At 46.1% G+C, this 20,980-nt stretch overlaps 1 protein-coding gene across 5 annotated transcripts in view; it reads right to left on the reverse strand.

Annotated features, from left to right (window-relative positions):
• LOC147018129 (voltage-dependent L-type calcium channel subunit alpha-1D-like) overlaps positions 1–20,980 on the reverse strand; it is a 140,881-nt gene that overhangs the window by 111,795 nt on the left and 8,106 nt on the right. For all 5 annotated transcript variants that reach the window (XM_085897487.1, XM_085897488.1, XM_085897489.1 and 2 more), the window contains one exon: positions 6,472–6,611. In XM_085897487.1, the coding sequence (XP_085753613.1) occupies positions 6,472–6,611 (140 nt within the window). The remainder of the gene's footprint in view (positions 1–6,471; positions 6,612–20,980) is intronic.

Genomic DNA, 20,980 nt, shown 5'->3' on the forward strand with positions numbered 1-20,980 from the left:
TGGTGATTTAACAAGCTCAGCAGGAAACCAACCATTACCTGTAAATGTGAAGAAAAAAAACAAATTTAACTGATGCTTTAATGGAGTCAGGTATGCTTGGAACATAGGACATCAAGAATTTATGGTTGGGTAACACATTACCTTTGTATGTGAAGGTAACACATGACCTTGGTACAGTGAGGATGGAGGTACAGATGTACAGGTAAAGTAGGTTTTAACTTTTAACTTCAGCAGCATATGTGTTTTGTTGTGTCCTTGTCCTTGTGGCTGTTTCTAAAGCAATTGTTTATCCTGTATGAACCAGGTATGCTTCAGAAAGATTACGTGGTTTCTCTTTGTGGGCTTCAAAGCTGATAGCATTCAATTTCCGAACCGTTTACTGTTTTTTTCTAACCCGTTTTCTAAATCACAAAGCCAAATTGTTTTTTACCCGTCACACAATGTTTATATAGAATAATTTTTATGTACACCTCCTTGAAACATCTATAATGCAACGTTGTTTTTCTTTTTTAATTTGTTCAAGGAAATTCCACCACAACAATGGTGAAAGCTACTCGAGGGTTTTGGGTTGTAGGCAGTCGGTAACCACAATGAAGTAAATCAGCTGATATCGACTAAGTGTGTGTGTGTGTGTGTGTGTGTGTGTGTGTGTGTGTGTGTGTGTGTGTGTGTGTGTGTGTGTGTGTGTGTGTGTTTTTTCTTCATAAAGCATCATATATTCTCTCTGCTATCTCCCCTTCCATATATATATATATATATATATATATATATATATATATATATATATATATATATATATATATATATATATATATATATATATATATGTATATATTGTTGTGGTTGACGAAATTCACAAACCACCATTCAGGTCCCTTAGGTGAGATATCTCTGTAAGTATATGTGTAGTTAGGCCCAAACCCGTTGTTTAGAGGGAATAAATGTCATTCATGCAGGCTGCGACCCTTTTAGATAGCCGTTTTTCTTTTACTATCTTTATTTTGGACCAGCCGCCATTACTACCACCACCAACCACGTCTCAATAGCCATCACACAACAACCACCAACCACAACGCCGCTTCACAACAACAGCCACGACCTTTACCGTCACAACTCGCCACCATCGCATCACCACCATTCTTGCGCCACTTGTGGGCACCGATACTGGACTCGTGCAGGGCGCGCACCGAGCAGCGTGTTCAGAAACATCACAGACTTTCCGAAGAAAACGGATCAAAAACGACTCACGCCCACTTCTGTTCCGTCCTATCGGTGAGCGTGGGGCGATTTGGCCCCGCCTCCAGGGCGTTGGAGCGTGGTCGCTATATGCAAATTCATGGATCAAAAGCATTCACGCCCACTTTTCCTCGGTCCAATGGGGAGCCAGTTAGAGGTGAAGGGTCGGAGGTAAAGGGTCAAAGGTGAAGGGGCGAAGCCACGGGGCATATAAGGGGCCGCGTTCGTCAGTCGAGGCAGTTGGGAGTTCGCGGAGCCAGTGAAGAGTTGGGACGAGTCAAGAGAGGAGACGGAGAGGGCGATCGGACGAAGCTGTGGAGAGGCGGCGGCGGCGAAGGCGGTTGAGGGGGTGCTCGCGTCGGATTCGGGGAACTGCGGAGGGAGAGGCCGGCGGCGCGACCGAGGTCGTGGTGGAGACGCTCGTCGCGGGACCCGAGACAGGGAGATATCCTCCATCCCCCGAGCATCAACAACCCCCTCCTGTTTCCCCCCGCGCTGAGATAGTGCGACAAGGGGGCCCCTTTCCCACCCCCTACCAGACACTGTCCGCGAGGCCCGCGGAGCTGGGGCGCCACCGCCACTTTGCGTCTCATCATCAAACGGGTAGGCCCGACGCGGTCTCGGCCCCAGGCCCGCCTCATCCTTGAGGGTGGTCCTTTTCTTTTACTTTGGGTATATGTGTTGTCGGCGCCGTCTGTGAAGTAAAATTGTATAAGTGTTGCCGTGTGCTCGGTAGTCGGATAGCTCTGCATTGTCTTCTTCTTTTATATTTGCTTTTTGTGTAAATTGTGTTTCTTCTTCTATTACGTTTGCTTTTGGTGTAATTGTATATGTGTGCTTTCCGTTCATCGCGAAATAAATGTGCTTATTGTTGAACTGTTTTCCCGTTTCGCTTCGTCTTTTCCTTTATTGAATCTCCATCTTACTTCACGTAAAGGGTTGGTCGTGGGCTAAAACGCCCGATAATTAATCGAACCATCGAGGTCGACGATAACACCGCTCGGTTATCCCGATAGTACGGAACAGGTCGCTTAAAGTGGCCCGTGTCCGAAGTTGACCTGCGGCGAGGTGCGATCGCCCGGTCTACCCTCCGTGTGGGTACTTAGGTAGGTCGAATTTGGCGAGCAACCCTATCCCACGCGGGGGGCCGGTTGGCACGATCGTGGTGAGGCCGAAAGGTCCACCCGTGACTAGTTCCCGGCGTTAGTCCGAGAGGGTCACGACTGGATTGTCCGTCCGGTGGGCGACGTGCCGCGATTCGAGTTACGTGGCCGCTCGCACGCCGGCGGGCGCGAATCCGCAACAATATATATATATATATATATATATATATATATATATATATATATATATATATATATATATATATATACAGTGCAACACCCCTCCCCTCTCTCTCCCCCTACCTCCCCCCCCTTCTTGTGGTGAGACGTCGCTCTCCTCCCCCTTTCCTCGCTTTCCCCTACTCCCCTTCCTTGCTCTTCCCCCCCCTCCCCTCTTCCTCACTCTCCTCCCCTTCCTCCCACCAACCCCTTACTTCCTCACTCCTTTATTTTGCAGGAAGATGGCTCCTACCAAAAGAAGGAAAATGTACAAGAAGCGAACTTGACAAAAAATGACTTGTGAAAGCTGCATCCAGAGCATCCTTAACTTCTCAACAGCAAGAAGCAAGACGAGTAGCAAACACAGCAGCAATGGCTGCATGTAGAGCAGCTGAAACTCCTCAAGAACAAGAAAGAAGATGAGAGGCAAATGCAACAAGAATGGCTGCATCCAGGAACCAACCCTGGAAGGAAAAATAAAAGTCTGCATTCTCCTACAATCCAGCCTTGGATTATGCTTCTGATCCAATAGTTGTAATTGGCTCAATGTCAATTACTTGCAGGCACTGTGATGCGATGAAATGGACAAGAAAAGCTCCAGGGATATGCTGCAACAATGGCAAGGTTCCGGCTGTCCCAAATGAATGCTCCTTCTGAACCTTTTCATACATTGCTGACAGTCAACACTCCAAATGCATAAACTCATTTCCAAAGCAACATCAGAAGATACAAATGCTTCAACATAACATCTTTTGGCACCACAAAAGAGATCAGAGAATCTGACTACATGTCCACATTTAAAGTGCAGGGACAGGTTTATCATTAGATTGGCAGTCGACAGCCATGACCACTCGTGGAGCCAAAAGTCCTGCAGATCGACTTCATTGGTGACAATGCAAAGCATGCTGAACAGTGCCGCAACAATGTCATTCAAACCAAGCTGGAAGTGGTGTTGCAGTTGCAAGAGATGCTCAACAAGGAAAACAACTATGTTCAGTCTCAAGTGTACCATGGAGAAGATGACACCATAGCACAAAGTTGTCATTCATTCAGCCAAAAATCTGGCTGGGGAGCATGAGCCACATACTGCACCCTCCACATCAGAAGTGGCTGTCATCCTGGCTGGTGAAGAACATGGCGATCGAGACATTGTGCTGCAACTCAGAAACAACTCCCTCCAGAGAATTGCTGAGACACACCAATCAGATGATGCACTTCAGTATCCACCAATTTTCTCGCAGGGTGATGATGGATATGATATTGTTGTGGTTGAGGAAATTCGCAAACCACCATTCAGGTCCTGTAGGTGAGATATCTCTGTAAGTACATGTGTAGTTAGCCCCAAACCCGTTGTTTCGAGGGAATAAATGTGATTCATTCGGGCTGCGACCCTTTGAGATAGCCGTTTTTCTGTTCTATCTTTATTTTGAACCAACCACGAACCAACCACCATCACACAACAACCACCAACCACAACGCCGCTTCACAACAACAACAACGCCAACAGCCACGATCTTTACCTTCACAACTCGCTCCCGCAAACATCGCATCACCGCCATACCAAACGGCACAATGGCCATAAACCACCACCTTAAAACTTCCACCACCTTCACCTCTCCTTCTGCGGCCATTCCCGCACCACTTGTGAGCACCGAGCGTCAGGCTGTCCTGGACTCGTGCAAGATGCGCGCCGAGCCGCGAGTGCAAAATGCGGCCTTTCCGAGGAGAATTCGGATCAGGAATGCTACACGCCCACTTCTGATCCGTCCAATCAGCAAGCACGGGGCGGTTTGGCCCCGCCTGCAGGCGCGTCGGTGTAGAATCGAGATATGCAAATTCTCGGATCAGGGGAGACTCACGCCCCTTTTCCTCCGTCCAATGGGCGAGCGTGGCTCCACCCCCCCCCCCCCCGAGCTCGTTCTGATCCAGAAATTTGCATATGGGTTCTCCTGCCGGCCTATAAAGCGCCGAGCGTGGGGCGAATTTAAAAAGAGTCAGTCTGGAGAGGTCGGAGAGCAGAGTGGAGCAAGCAGTCTGTCGGGGTTCGGAGTCTGTCGGGGAGCTGCAGAGAGAGGAAGCCTGGAGCCTGGAGCGCGGTCGAGTCGGTTTGAGCGCAGAGTCGGCCTTGGAGGAGCGGGGAGTGAGTCGGGAGGTGAGGGCGTACAGGTGATTTGCTGCAGTCGGCTGAGGAGAATGGGGGAAGAGACCGAATAGCTCGGGTCCGAGGCAAGGAAGACAGCGGTCGGCGACGAGCTCGCGGTGGAATCGCTCGTCGCGGGACCCAAGCAAGCCAGCTATCCTCTTTCCCCAGAGCATCAACAATTCCCCCTCTTCCCCCCCCCCGCGCTGAGATAGTGCGAAAAGGGGGCCCCGTTCCCACCCCACTCCAAGCATTTCCAACGAAACCCACGAAGGAGCACGAAGTCGGGGCACCGCCGCGCCGCCACATTTGCGACTCATCACAAAGACGCGGGTAGGACCCACCCGGTCTCGCGGACCTGACCGCTCCTTCAGGTCCCGCGCAAATATTGGCCCACAGGCCCCGTCTGCCCCCTTGTCTTTGAGGGTGGCCTTTTCTTTTGCTTTTGAGTAAATGTGTTGTTGGCGCCATCTGTAAAGTAAAACTGTTGAAGTGTTGCCGTGTGCTCGCGTAGTCGGTAGTATCTCTGCGTCATTGTTTCTTTTGTAGCATTTGATATATGTGCATTCTGTTTGGCTGTATATGTGTGCTCTCCGTGTGCCGCGGAATAAATGTGCATCATGTTGAACTGTTTTCCCCGTTTCACTTCGTCTTTTCTTTAATTGAATCTCCATCTTGCTTCACGTAAAGGGTTGGTAGTGGGCTTAATACGCCCGATAATTAATCGGAACCGTCGAGGCCGACGATAACACCGCTCGGTTATCCCGATAGTACGGAACAGGTCGCTTAAGTAGCCCGTGTCCGGAGTCGACCTGCGGCGAGGTGCGATCGCCCAGTCTACCCTCCGCGTGGGTACTTAGGTAGGTCGAATTTGGCGAACAACCCTATCCCACGCGGGGGGCCGATTGGCACGATCGTGGTGAGGTTGAAAGGCCCACCCGTGACTAGCTCCCGGCGTTAGTCCGAGAGGGTCACGACAGAATTGTCCGTCCGGTGGGCGACGTGCCACGATTCGAGTTACGTGGCCGTTCGCACGCCGACGGGCGCGAATTCGCAACAATATTAAACTGCAATAAACAGACCCAGAAACAGGACTGCCAAGTGAAAAGAACATTTCTGGCATGGACATTTATGCCGACAGGATGATGCTGAGAGCTGGTAATTTAAATCACATGTTGTGTTGAAATTACCTCTTCCACTAATTTGTTGTGGACATTTATGCCAAAATTGAGGAAGAAAGGCTGAGATTCATTTGAAAGAACCCAAAGAAACTCCGAGTTGAAAACTATGTTCATCTCAGGGATGCCATGAACAATGATGGAAATGCTGCCAATGTTGGCCAATTGATCATCTTGCCTTCCAGTTTCACAGGTGCTACATGTATGAGTGCACTCAGGATGCCATGACATATGTGCGAAACTATAGCCATCCCGATCTCTTCATCACCTTCACGTATAGAGACGTGGCAGAATCTACAAAAAAAAATCACAGAAAATAAAGAGAGCTTCCACTACTTGCCACACTCGTTGCAATAGTATTGCTTGCTTGTAACAAAGATGTGCGAAAGCGCAGATATTTGTCCATTTTCAAAAGCTCACGGCATGGAGTGGCCATCTAGTTCAGGGAAATATTGTTCCTCGTGTTCTGCAATATGTGGTATTTATGACATTTGTGACTGTATTGATTGGGTTTTTGCTTTTTTAAGTTGAGGACCTGAAAAAAGTTAGAAAATGAAAAGTCCATTTTGAATTTCGACAAACTGGGAGTACTTACCCCACCAGCACTGTGGAGAAGTCCAACAGGTTCCATGCGCTCCGAAGGTAGGCGCTCGGATGCATAAGTAGTCCATCTGCCATAATTTTGAGACAAGCCTCCAATGTGAAGATCAGCAAGAAGATGAGTTCCACTGTCTCCTGAAAACAAGGATATCAGATGATGTTGTCTTTCTACCCTCCCCATTTCTCCTCATTTTAAATACTAGTACATCCCACGCCCTGCAGGAGTGACAGGAAGGGTCATGTAGTTGTGCTCTCTGGGGGTATATAGATTACAGTAGAACGAGTCTCGGGTCTGTTCTTCTGTGGTGGACACGATAAGCAGAGAATGCCTCAAGGATGTCGGGATTCCTCCAAATTTCTTTCAGTTTAGTGTTAAACAGCAGGAGCGGCTGTTTTAAAAAGGAATCATCCATGTTTGTGGTTGATAATATTTTTTACTTCTGTTGGGCTTCTTTTTCTTCCTCATTTTCAAGGCCCACAAAACGCCACAATAAGCTATTCATACACGTGAACACGGCGTTTGTTCAAGGAGGAAAAACCCCCCCATGAGGAGAGGGGATATTATTAGTACGAGCAGAGTACCGACCCGATGGGCAATCGTGTTCGAAGCATACAACACGTGCTTCTGAGTTCTGACATATCCCTTTATTTGGGTGGTGTTTTGACAACTAACAGCTGTCTCAATCACTCCAGAAAATAAATTAAAAAAAATAACCTGGGTAACATGCATGAAGCAAAAACATACCTGCTGCTTATAATTCAAAACACCTCATTGCACTGGAAAACGTGAGGACAGGAATACTGTACCTACTGTAAACGGTGGAGACTGTAATATCCTCCCCCCACCTGGAGGCGGCACTACATGACACACATTTATATAGCGAATTTAGCTACCCTCTCAGGGTTGTCATGGACACAACTTGGAGTTACTTCTGGTTAGAGACGCCGCAAAAAATTTAGCGCCGGGAAATCAACACCTCAGCAACGAGTTGCACGCCGCTGATGGCTGTGATCCTGTCTGATACTTGCCTTCGCATCCGGGAACTTTGTGACCCAGGGTCAAGGCGACGTGAAAACAGAAGCCTCGTAACGTTTATGGTACTGCACGCTGTCGTATCGCTACAACAGAAGAGGTGTGTTCTGTAAGGAAGTGGGCTGTGGGCTTATTATTGCTTGCCAAGCCAGCTGTTTGGTATCAACCACTTTACAACCTGCTTGGCAAGCGGAGTAAGGGAAGTGCTTGCAGCAAGGACCAACCTGTCATTTTTTATGGGCTTTCATGCTAATAGCTTTATATAGTGCTGAGATACACCTCAGTGCATGACTCATAGTGCTGAGACTGTGAGGTGTAGCCACCTCAGTGCATGGCATGTGGTGCTGAGACTGTGAGGTGTAGCCACCTCAGTGCATGGCATGTGGTGCTGAGAATGTGAGGCGTAGCCACCTCAGTGCATGACTCATGGTACTGAGAATGTGAGGCGTAGCCACCTCAGTGCATGGCACATGGTGCTGAGATCCACCTCAGTGCACCGTCCCGTATCAGCCACCGAGCCAGACGCTCTGTATCAACCGGAACCAAATGTTCTTTGCAGAGTGAAGCGAGCAATTAAGGGAGGTGCTTGGTGAACGGAACACCTCCACATGTTTGCAAAAATGGCCACCGTAGTCCAAACCAAAACATATTAAAACATGCATTTCATATTTCTAGCTTTTCTGGAATTTGAATTTCAGATAAGGTATTGTCATCGTACACAGTCCGTCCGTACGTTTGTCCATCTGTCTCCTATTTCGACTTCTCCGGCCAAACCTCTGGGCCGATCCGGCTGAAATTTGGCAGCAGGGTTCGGCTCCCGACTAGTAACGCGAATTGCAAACCTTGTTTCGGTCATGTGACTTTAAACAGGTCAAAATGGCAGCCATAGTAAATTCCTTCAAAAATCTTCTCCTCCAGACCCATCAGTCAGAAAAGATACGAAATTTGGATTTCAACATTAAGATAGAATCGTGATGTTATATTACAGACATCATGCCGATCACATGACTGGAAATGCGTCAAAATGGCGGTCTCATAAATTCCTTCAAAAATCTCCTCCAGACCTATCAGTCAGAATGTTTCTAAATTTGGGTTACAACATTAGAACAGGATCGTGATGTTAAATTGCAGAGGTCATGCCGATCACATGACTGGAAGTGTGTCAAAATGGCGGTCGCGTAAATTCCTACCCATAAAGAGTGCTCGCCCTATGGGCGATGACACATTCCATTATTTTGGCAGTGTATAGGCAACTGACAGCTCTGTGTAGGCAAAAAATAACAACAACCACCCAGGTTCCATGCATGAAGCAAAAACATACCGACTGCTTATAATTCAAAACACCTCGCTGCACAGGAAAACATGGGGACAGGAATACTGTACTGTAAATGGTGGAGGCTTGTCGTACTCTCCCACACCTGGAGCGTCGCTACACGACACACATTTACATGGAGAATTTGCGTCCCCCTCTTCACCCCCCGTCCCCCACCCCCAAGACCGCCTCTATACATTAATTGGGGTCGTACTGATCCTCTGTAGCAAGTCTGGATGTAATTGGCCCAGCAGGAGGACTGCGGGAAGAGTAGCATGCCAAAACAAACATATGCAAAAACACCGGTCTGTGAATTATTATTTAAAATCTACAAACATGCAAAACCCCTCCACCTACCCCCCAAAATGCACATTGGCAGCAGTCCATAGATATGCTTTAGGAGGGGGGAGGCAGCTTCCAACTCCCCATTTATTTGTCGCCTGCCAGTATCACCGGAGGGGACGATAGGGTTGCCGTCCATCCATCGCACCTGTGGTTTTTCAGACTTTTTTTCCCCATACACTTTCACATACTCAACTGAAACTTGGTACATGACTTTATTATCATAAGTTACAGAACAAGTCAGAGTTTCAAGGCGTTTTGTCAATTTTTCACAGAGTGATGCCCTTTTTGGACTTATAAAATGTCACATCGGGAGAGGACATGTGTTGCAGAGCAATTCTTGCTCTTGTTCATATTTATTTTACTCCAAACACAATCAACTCGTTTGTGGAATTTGTTTTCACAAGAGGATCAAGTAAAATTGAAAACGATGGTCTGGACAGCATTTGTTTGAATACCACAGCAGCATTGTTTCCACGGAGACGGTCCATGTTGTGAAGCGCTGATGAGTACTCCGTTACATTGGAGTGCTTGCTTGAGCGCTTTGAATCGAGCAAGCCGTTTGTTAATGGAAATTGTCCCTGCATATGCATGCAAACAAAGACAGATCCTACGTTTTTATTTTTTTCGATATGTTTGTACCAATTATCTCACACCTCCCATTCCCCAGGAGTACCTCTGGCTGTGACTTACACTCTGCTTCCACTTCTTGTTCATCTGTGTGTTGCACCGTCGTCCTAACAGTGATGACTCCATTTAAGGGGCTGTCACACCTTGACTATTTAGCCAGCGTATGCCGACGTATAAAAAAAATATGTCTAAAACGCTGGCGCAAGTCGAATACGTTATGGGTAAGTTTTGTATATGTTAAGGCCTAAGTCACATTTGCTCAACGGCGAGGATACGGCGGCCGTACGCCCTCTGAATTGACAGAAACGTGCGGCGGCCGCAGAGTTACTGCGGTGGCCTCAGGGTGGCCCTACGCCGTTTGGCTATCTTTTACAGGCCGTAGGGGTCGCCGTGGAATTATAACGCAGAGTTATAACTTTTTTCATTTCTACGTTGGCTGTAGCAATTCGACATGCCGTAGTTGTGATGTAGTTGTCTTCCACGTCGACCGTACATAGGGCCTACGGTGGACTTGCGTTATTCGTATGGCTGCCGTAGGCTCTTATCAATGGAAAATGAATTTTGCCCTAAAAACCGAACACATTTAAAAAAACCGAACACAACGAAGCGTTCACGTTTGTTCACACGTCTCCCCCACCTGTTCGAGCGACATCTTCGCGCTTTGTTCATTCAGTTCGTCGGTGGAAGTCCTTGTGAAAGCATCTCTCGTGTGTCGATCGCTACTTAACCTCATGTTTTCACCTTGATTTGTGTTTTTTTTTTGTTTTTTTTTACTCATCTTGTTTTAATTAATAACAAAAAAGCAATCCGATCATGTGGTGTGACGGACTGTCGGGCAAGGATTTAATTTCACAGAAAAACCGGTTGTAATTTGGAATATCCATGATTACCTCAGCCCGATGAGTTTGATGAAAGTGATTGTGATTCTGGGGGCATCATGTTTGATGAGCTGCCCTGGGGGCAGCACTCGCTGAGTGCGCGAGCGATCGGAACCCAAGCCGGAGCTCGAGCCTGTGTGAACCTTTGGATGTGGTGATTGTACCAGTTTACATACAATACACCCGCCACCGAAGGTCATTTACTCATCTTATTTTACCTGAAAAATGGAGAATTTCAGTTGAAAGGGTCTTGAAAGTGCGTTTTCTTGGGGTCCAGGAACGGATTAATTCACTCCATTATTTCTTATTGGGAAAATAGTTTGGGAATCGAACTTTTTGCAATCCGAACAGCCTCCTGGAACAAATTCAATTCGGATTCTGGGGGCACCACATACTGGTATATTCCGAACTGTTATATTTTATTTCGGTTAAAAAAAGAAGTTATATATACCCACTCGTTACCGTCCGTATGGCCGCACATTCGCCTTAGAGCCCCTGCGGTCGCCTTGCGGGCACCTTGAGGCTATCTTGCGTCTGCCTTGAAAATTCTATGGCCGCCGCAGGGCGGTGAAAAACAAGACACGTTGTTGCATGGACGTGGCCGATGGGGAAGGTAAGCTCAGCCGCGTTCGCCATTACGGATTACAACGTATGGACTTCCGGATAATGATGACTTCGTGTATTCTAATAATTTCTCGATTTCTTATGCGCATTTATAGATAAACACAATGCCCCAAGTTATGATCGTTTTCATATTAGACAGTGTATAAATTTCAGTAACATCAGAGTGCTGGTATGCTCCAAACCTGGAAGTAAATTTTTTTTCTCTCTCTTCTCTTTTTGTTTTTCTTTGCCACGACATTGCGAAAAGGTAAAATACGTTGGCGCTAATTGAATAATTGGGTATTAAAACTAAATTGCGAATAGTCGTAACTGCAAATAATATTCGAACTTCCGGGCCACGCACGTACAGGCACTCGAGAGCGAAGAAACGGCCTGTGTGGTTGTTGTTTGTTGCTCGCGGTTTGAATATTTATTTATTTATTTATTTATTTTTACGGGCACGTACTAGTTCTCAAAATTTTTCGACGTATGCCAGCGTACGACTCGCACGTTCCGCATACGCTGGCCATAAGTTGTAGGCACGTTAAGTGATCGTTGACACACATCGACACACATTACTTGTAAGTTCCTCATAAGTCGAAACACGTCGAGGTAATGTTTAGCTTACCCGAAACTTATTTCTAACCTATGAGTAACGTGTTGTAGGCATGTTACGCGATCGTTGACACACATTACTTGTAAGTTACTCATAAGTCGAAACACTTCGAGGTAATGTTTAGCGTACCCGAAACTTATTTCTAACCGATGAGTAACGAGCTTTGAACCTTTGTGTAACGTATCTCCAACGCACATTGACGTATGTAGACGTATTTGATTGACGTCTTCCGGACGACCACAGAACTTACTGAACGTGTTTCTAACTTACAGCTACCGTATAATGACGTATTGGCAGCGTTTAGGGGAATTGGTATATACAAATGGGCTTCACAGGAGGAACCCGTCAGTGTTTCAGACTCCATGGTGAGTACATGTCCATGTCAGTAGTAGTAGGTGAGCGTGTCATTAGTAGCAGTAGTAGTAGTAGTAGGAGTAGTAGTGCTGGTAGTAGTAGTAGTAGTAGTAGGTCCATGTCAGTAGTAGTAGGTGAATGTGATGGGGAGGGTGTGGGTGATGATGGATCCTCCTTGCGTCCGCGTCCACGGCCAGGAGACTTCTTTGCAGCATTCTTCGAAGTTTTCTTCGGCTTTTCTATTTTATTATTTAATGTTTTTCTACGCAGAACTATTGATGTTTTTTAAAAGTTTTTGGCATATTCTTAACGAGTTGGACAAATGCATAACAAATTAGTAATGCACACAGAACGTTTCGATAACTTATACCAACGAATGCTTAGCGTGTTGTCGGCGTTCACAACGTATGCCCAACGATAGTCTAACGTATGCATAGCGTGCGGCAGCGTATCGCGACGATAACGTGGCGTAGCCTATTAAAAGGCTGCCGCTCGACGATTCAAATCATAACCGCACGAGACATTGAAGTGTCAACAACACCGTCATGCCTTGTCACACCTTGACATTTTAGCCAGCGTATGCCGACGTATGAAAAATTTGCCGAATACGCTGGCACATGTCGAATACGTTATGGGCAAATTTTGTATCCGAGGTGTGTTCAAAAAGTATCCAACCTTAATTTTTTTTGTGCGTAAACAAATGAAGATAGGGAGGCGTGGTTTGGTGCACGTATGTAGGCGATCCTAATCCGTATGTGTGAATATTTTCCCGCCTGCAGAAGCTGTCAGTCGCCGACAGACCGCCGATGAGTGAGGAAGTGTAAGTGAGCGCCGTCGGATTTTCGTTTTTGACAAAATGACGGAAAAACTTGAACAACGCTACTGCATCAAATTTTGTGTAAAGCTTTGCGATTCCCAAGTGGAAACGATCCGCAAGATTCAACAGGCCTTCGGGAACGAAGCAATGGCACCACACAGATAAAAGAATGGTACAACCGCTTCAAAGATGGTCGCACATCAGTGGAAAGTGAAGCACGTTCTGGTAGGCCCTCAACATCCTGAAATGAGATAGTCATTGACCAAGTGAGGACCCTGCTGATGCAGGATCGTCGAATCACGATCAGAGAACTTGCAGACGAGGCGGGCGTCAGCATTGGATCCGTTCATTCCATTGTGACTGAGGATTTGGGCTTAACGAGAATCTCAGCGAAGTTCGTGCCAAAGCTGCTGACGATAGAGCAGAAGCAACTCCGTTTGGAGATCGCACAGGACATGATGGAGACTGTGAACAGCGATCCCAACTTCTTCAAAAGAGTGATCACTGGCGATGAGACCACAGTGATCCATCATTTTGTCAAAAACGAAAATCCGACGGCGCTCACTTACACTTCCTCACTCATCGGCGGTCTGTCGGCGACTGACAGCTTCTGCAGGCGGGAAAATATTCACGCATACGGATTAGGATCGCCGACATACGTGCACCAAACCACGCCTCCCGAGCTTCATTTTTTTTTTTTACGCACGAAAAATTAAGGTTGGATACTTTTTGAACATACCTCGTACGTTAAGAGCAAGCTGAAGCACGCTGGCATACGTCGTCGTACGCCGAACACGTTGACAAATTTTAAGCATGCTCAAAATTTTTCGACGTATGCCAGCATATGACTCACACGTTCTGCATACGCTGGCCAGAAGTTGTAGGCACGTTATGTGATCGTTGACACACGTTACTTGTAAGTTACTCATAAGTCGAAACACGTCGAAAAAAAATGGGCTTCACAGGAGGAACCCGTCAGTGTTCCAGACTCCATGTTTTTTTTTTAATTTTTATTATTTTTTTTTCTTCGGCATGATGGTGATGTTGACACTTCGGTTATAATTTAAATCGTTGAGCGGCAGCGATTTAAATCGTTGAGCAGCAGCCTATGAATAGCCTACGCCACGTGATCGTCGACGATACGCTGCCGCACGCTATGCATACGTTAGACTATCGTTGGGCATACGTTGTGAACGCCGACAACACACTAAGCATTCGTTGGTATAAGTTATCTATCAGTTAAAGACGAACATCAATAGTTCAGCATAGAAAAACATTTAAAAAAACAATTTTAAACCGAAGAAAACTTCGAAGAATGTTGCAAAGAAGTCTCCTGGCCGTGGCCGTGGAAGCGGATGCAAGGAGGATCCATAATCACCCTCCCCATCACACTCACCTACTACTACTGGCATGGACCGACTACAACTACGACTACTACTACTAATGACACGCTCACCTACTACTACTACTACTGATACTACTGACATGGACATGTACTCACCACGGAGTCTGAAACTGATGGGTTCCTCCTGTGAAGCCCATTTTTATATACCAATTCCCCTAAACGCTGCCAATACGCCATTATATGGTAGCTGCAAGTTAGAAACACGTTCAGCAAGTTCTGTGGTCGTTCGGAAGACGTCAATCAAATAAGTCGACATACGTCAATGTGCGTTGGAGATACGTTACACATAGGTTCAAAGCACGTTACTCATAGGTTAGAAATAAGTTTCGGGTAAGCTAAACATTACCTCGACGTGTTTCGACTTATGAGTAACTTACAAGTAACGTGTGTCAACGATCGCATAACGTGCCTTCAACTTATGGCCAGCGTATGCGGAACGTGCGAGTCATACGCTGGCATAGTCGAAAAATTTTCAGCATGCTTAAAATTTGTCGACGTGCTCGGCGTACTACAACATATGCCAGCGTGCCCTTAACGTATACAAAACTTACCCATAACGTATTCGATGTGTGCCAGCGTATTCAGCAAATTTTTCATACGTCGGCATACGCTGGCTAAAACGTCAAGGTGTGACAGGGCATGACGGTGTTGTTGACACTTCGATGTCTCGTGCGGTTATGATTTGAATCGTCGAGCGGCAGCCTTTTAATAGGCTACGCCACGTGATCATCAGCGATACGCTGCCGCACGCTATGCATACGTTCGACTATCGTTGGGCATACGTTGTGAACGCAGACAACATGCTAAGCATTCGTTGGTATAAGTTATCTATCAGTTAAAGATGAACATCAATAGTTCAGCGTAGAAAAACATTTTAAAAAAACAATTTTAAACCGAAGAAAACTTCGAAGAATGTTGCAAAGAAGTCTCCTGGCCGTGGCCGTGGACGCGGACGCAAGGAGGATCCATAATCACCCTCCCCATCACACTCACCTACTACTACTGACATGGACCTACTACTACTACTACTACTACTACTACTGATACTACCGACATGGACATGTACTCACCATGGAGTCTGAAACACTGATGGGTTCCTCCTGTGAAGCCCATTTTTATATACCAATTCCCCTAAACGCTGCAATACGCCATTATACGGTAGCTGTAAGTTAGAAACACGTTCAGTAAGTTCTGTGGTCGTCCGGAAGACGTCAATCAAATAAGTTTACATACGTCAATGTGCGTTGGAGATACGTTACACATTGGTTCAAAGCACGTTACTCTCCTCTCTTCTTCTTTTTCTTCTTCTTCTTCTTCTTCTTCTTTCAGCTGCTCCCGTACAGGGTCGCCACAGCGGATCATCCGTATGATCCGCATAGTGATTTGGCACATGTTTTATGCCGGATGCCCTTCCTGACGCAACCCTGGTCGCCTCTTACAACACAGGGATATGGTACACCTATTTTAAACGGGATGTACACCGGCCCAGTATACTGGTACTCATTTCGCCGACCTCGGAAGGATGACAGGCTGAGTCAAACCCCTGGTGTATTAATTCAGTGGACCAACGGGGCTTGAACTCAGGACCTTTTGGATCCCAAGCCGCTGCCCAAACCACTGCGCCAACACCAGGCTGTAGAGTTCAAAGCACGTTCCTCATAGGTTAGAAATAAGTTTCGGGTACGCTAAACATTACCTCGACATGTGTCAACGATCGCGTAACATGCCTACAACACGTTACTCATAAGTTAGAAATAAGTTTCGGGTATGCTAAACATTATCTCAACGTGTTGCGACTTATGAGTAACTTACAAGTAACGTGTGTCAACGATCGCATAACGTGCCTACAACTTATGATCAGCGTATGCGGAACGTGTGAGTCATACGCTGGCATACGTCGAAAAATTTTCAGCATGCTTAAAATTTGTCGACGTGCTCGGCGTACTACGACGTAGGCCAGCGTGCCTCAGCGTGCTCTTAACGTAGACAAAACTTACCCATAACGTATTCGACGTGTGCCAGCGTATTCAGCAAATTTGTCATACGTCGGCATACGCTGGCTAAAACGTCAAGGTGCGACAGGGTATGACGGTGATGTTGACACTTCGATGTCTCGTGCGGCTATGATTTGAATCGTCGAGCGGCAGCCTTTTAATAGGCTACGCCACGTGATCATCAGCGATATGCTGCCGCACGCTATGCATACGTTAGACTATCGTTGGGCATACATACGTTGTGAACGCCGACAACACGCTAAGCATTCGTTGGTATAAGTTATCTATCAGTTAAAGACGAACATCAATAGTTCAGCGTAGAAAAACATTTTAAAAAACAATTTTAAACCGAAGAAAACTTCGAAGAATGTTGCAAAGAAGTCTCCTGGCTGTGGCCGTGGACGCGGACGCAGACGCGGACGCAAGGAGGATCCACAATCACCCTCCCCATCACACTCACCTACTACTACTGACATGGACCTACTACTACCAATGACACGCTCACCTACTACTACTACTGATACTACCGACATGGACATGTACTCACCATGGAGTCTGAAACACTGATGGGTTCCTCCTGTGAAGCCCATTTTTATATACCAATTCTCCTAAACGCTGCCAATACGCCATTAAATGGTAGCTGTAAGTTAGAAACACGTTCAGTAAGTTCTGTGGTCATCCGGAAGACGTCAATCAAATAAGTCTACATACGTCAATGTGCGTTGGAGATACGTTACACATAGGTTCAAAGCACGTTATTCATAGGTTAGAAATAAGTTTCGGGTACGCTAAGCATTACCTCGACGTGTGTCAACGATCGCGTAACATGCCTACAACACGTTACTCATAGGTTAGAAATAAGTTTCGGGTACGCTAAACATTACCTCGACGTGTTTCGACTTATGAGTAACTTACAAGTAACGTGTGTCGACGTGTGTCAACGATCACATAACGTGCCTACAACTTATGGCCAGCGTATGCGGAACGTGTGAGTCATACGCTGGCATACGTCGAAAATTTTTCAGCATGCTTAAAATTTGTGGATGTGCTCAGCGTACTACGACGTATGCCAGCGTGCCCTTAACATATAAAAACTTACCCATAACGTATTAGATGTGTGCCAGCGTATTCAGCAAATTTTTCATACGTCGGCATACGCTGGCTAAAACGTCAAGGTGTGACAGGGTATGATTGTGATGTTGACACTTCGATGTCTCGTGCGGTTAGGATTTGAATCGTCGAGCGGCAGCCTTTTAATAGGCTACGCCACGTGATCATCAGCGATACGCTGCCGCACGCTATGCATACGTTAGACTATCGTTGGGCATACGTTGTGAACGCCGACAACACGCTAAGCATTCATTGGTATAAGTTATCGAAACGTTCTGTGTACACTACTAATACGTTATGCATACGTCCAACTCATTATGAATACACCCAAAACTTTAAAAAACATCAATAGTTCAGCATACGCCAGCGTTTTACATACATTTTGTTACGTTGCCATACGCTGGCAAAAACGTCAAGGTGTGACAGCCCCTTTACATCTCTCAGCCAACATGGACAAACTTTAACCACTCATTCGCATTCTGTCTCTGTCTCTGTCTCTCTCATGTGGTGATTTCAATTGTCAACCTATGCAACTTGGCTGGGTGCTGGTTCCTCACTCACCAGCCATTGCACTTCAACAAAGGACTTCCCTGACTCCATGGGACTGACTCAATCTCTAAACTTTCCCACCCAAGTTTCTGTCAATGACAAATACTCCTTTCTGGACTTGGTGCTGAAAAACTTTCCCATAAATGGCTCCTGCTCTTCCTCTGCTCCAATTGGCTCATCTGATTATATGCTTGTAAAAGTCAACATCTCTGTCTATTCTCGGAGAGCTGCCTCAACGCCGGCAAGTCTGGCAATTCACTCAGACAAATTGGCAGGGATTGTAAGCAGCCATCTCTCTTCAGGACTGGTCTCCCATATCTACTGCCCCTGATGTTAACTCAGCCTGGGAATTCTTCCATAGAAACCCGCTCTCTAATGCAAAGATTCATCCCATCTAGTCTTCAATTATCCTACACTTCTTCCCGCCGATGGTACACTGAATCCTGTGGTGTAGCAGTTGCTCTGAAACAGCTTGCCTTCTCTTCCTGGAGGCTAATCCGACCGAAGGCAACCTCAGTGCATTCAAAAATGTCCGCAACAAGTGTCCACTCTCAGGAGAGCCAGAAAACATCTGTCCAACCTCAAAAATGAACTTACAAAATTATCTCCCTCCTATAAAACCTGGGAGGGCCTTGTTAAGTCTGTCTCTGGAGTCTGCTTCCCTTCCATCCTTTCCCTCTCTTCAAATGCCATCACAACCGACTCCACTCGTGAGGTGGCTGAATGCCTCAATTCTGTGTTTGCTTCCAAATCATGTGTCCTCAACCCCTTACTCTCAGTACCCATCCTTCCTGTCATTCCCAACGACTTCTGGACCCTGTGTCTTTTGCACCTGAGAAGGTCATTTCAACCCTTGACTGTGACTCTGCTACTGGACCGGATGGAATCAGCTCACATGTTCTAAAAACCTGCTCTGCTGCTCTTGCACGTCCTCTCTCTGCCCTTTTCACCCTGTCATTTGCACTAGGTCATCATGCCTCTGCTTGGAAATCTGCCAACATCACTGCATTACATACAAAGGTGCAAAAACCGATCCCCTTAATTACACACCTGTCAGCTTACATCCAATCAGCAAGGTCGTGATGATATGAAATCTTTCCTTTTCTCCAATAGTGTCTTCTCAGATCACAAATTTGGTTGCAGAAAATGTTACTCCACCTTGCACATGCTACTCCTATTCATCCAACAATGAATGGAGGCCCTCAATGTCATACATGAGATCAGGGCTGTCTCTCTGGACATATCTTGTGCTTTATTGATACAGTCTGGCATCCCACCTTGCTCTCCAAGCTCTCTCATACCTATGGTATCCAAGTTGAACTCCAAACATGGGTTACTGACTTCCTCTTCTGGAAAGTTCTGGAAGTGTTCTGGGCCAAAGCAATATGATCAGTCCTATTCCTGATATATGAATAGTGATCTCTGACTAAGACTCTCTGGAAATCCTCTATCTATTTTCTGATGACTCGATCCTCTGCCGTGACATCCCTCATCCCTCTGCTCAGCAGGCAGCAGCCTCTTCCCTCTCTGCAGATCTGGATAAAATCACAAGCTGGTCAAACACTTGGAATACGTCTTTCAATCCTGATAAATCTCATACTCTCACCATCTCTCTCCAAAAGAACTGTCTGACAAATCCTCATATCTACTTTTTAACAATCCTCTTGAGGAAATTCCATCATTCAAATTCCTGAGTCTATCAGCCATGATCTTTTTGGGCAAACCACATTATTTTCAAAGTTTGCCTCCAAAGCCAGCTTCCGACAGGGCATCCTCCATCATACAAAGTTCTTTCTTGGCATACCTGAACTCCCATCCACTTAAAAGGCCGAGTTTTGAGCCATTGCAAAAGCATAGAATTTTGATGTAGTGGCATCAAATCCCCTATGTGACGATCCAACAATCTTATTGAGAGTAACGTAGAAACTATCAAAGAGACGCTGAAGAAGTGTAAACACAAAGGTACTGACAACAGGCTTGCCCTCCTCACCTGGCGTTTGACGCCAATCTGTCACCCACTGGATAGTCCAGAATGATTGCTCATGGGTAGGTAGTTAAAATCTATTGCACCTACCCAGATTGCGAACATACTGCACCCCTCTAATGCTGTTCATAATGAGCTTGTAAAATCATCAACGATGGACGTTTTACCATGATCAGTATGCCCGTACATGTGAATATCCACCTCTGCGTCCAGGCCAGTTTGTGCTTCTTCAGAATCAGAGATCTGATATTTGGGAACCAGGTACGATTGCGTCACATTGTGAGGAACCAAGGTCACACATTCTGCGATCACTTAATGGCCGTTCAGATCGCTGGAATCGAGTTCACATTCGGGAAACCTTTCCTTCCAGTCGGGTTAATACCCCCTTGAGTGAGGATACCAATATTTCTAGTTGGTCACGATGTTCCGCTGATACTTGTGTTGCCGTACCTGCTCCTAATAGCCAACCACTCACTGACAATTCTGATGGTGTTGCACCTACCGATCAGTATGCACCACTGAATGTAGTACCTACCACTCAATGTACTCCACACAATGTGTCTAGTCCAGCCAAGTGTACAACTACCCGCTCTAACAGAATAATTAAATCCCTGACTCGTTTTGAACCATGAAATTTTCTAACTTACATTTATGGGACCAAGCCTCACAGGCTGGTACCCTATTGCTTTTATTTTATTTATTTATCTTGCAATGGATTACGATCACAATCCAATATGTTTATTACAGCCAACCAGTGCTGTACATAACAATGGCATCACCATGTTCACTCGAACCGGATGTGTTCTACCACTTCTGGGTCAGACAGAAGGTCAATTTCATTGTATCTGGAGCACACACATGACGCATTTTACATCCT

This window comes from Eptatretus burgeri, chromosome 10 (assembly GCF_056783735.1).
Source record: "Eptatretus burgeri isolate ZD-2024b chromosome 10, Ebu_testis_v1, whole genome shotgun sequence".
NCBI classification, from domain to species: Eukaryota; Metazoa; Chordata; class Myxini; order Myxiniformes; family Myxinidae; genus Eptatretus; species Eptatretus burgeri.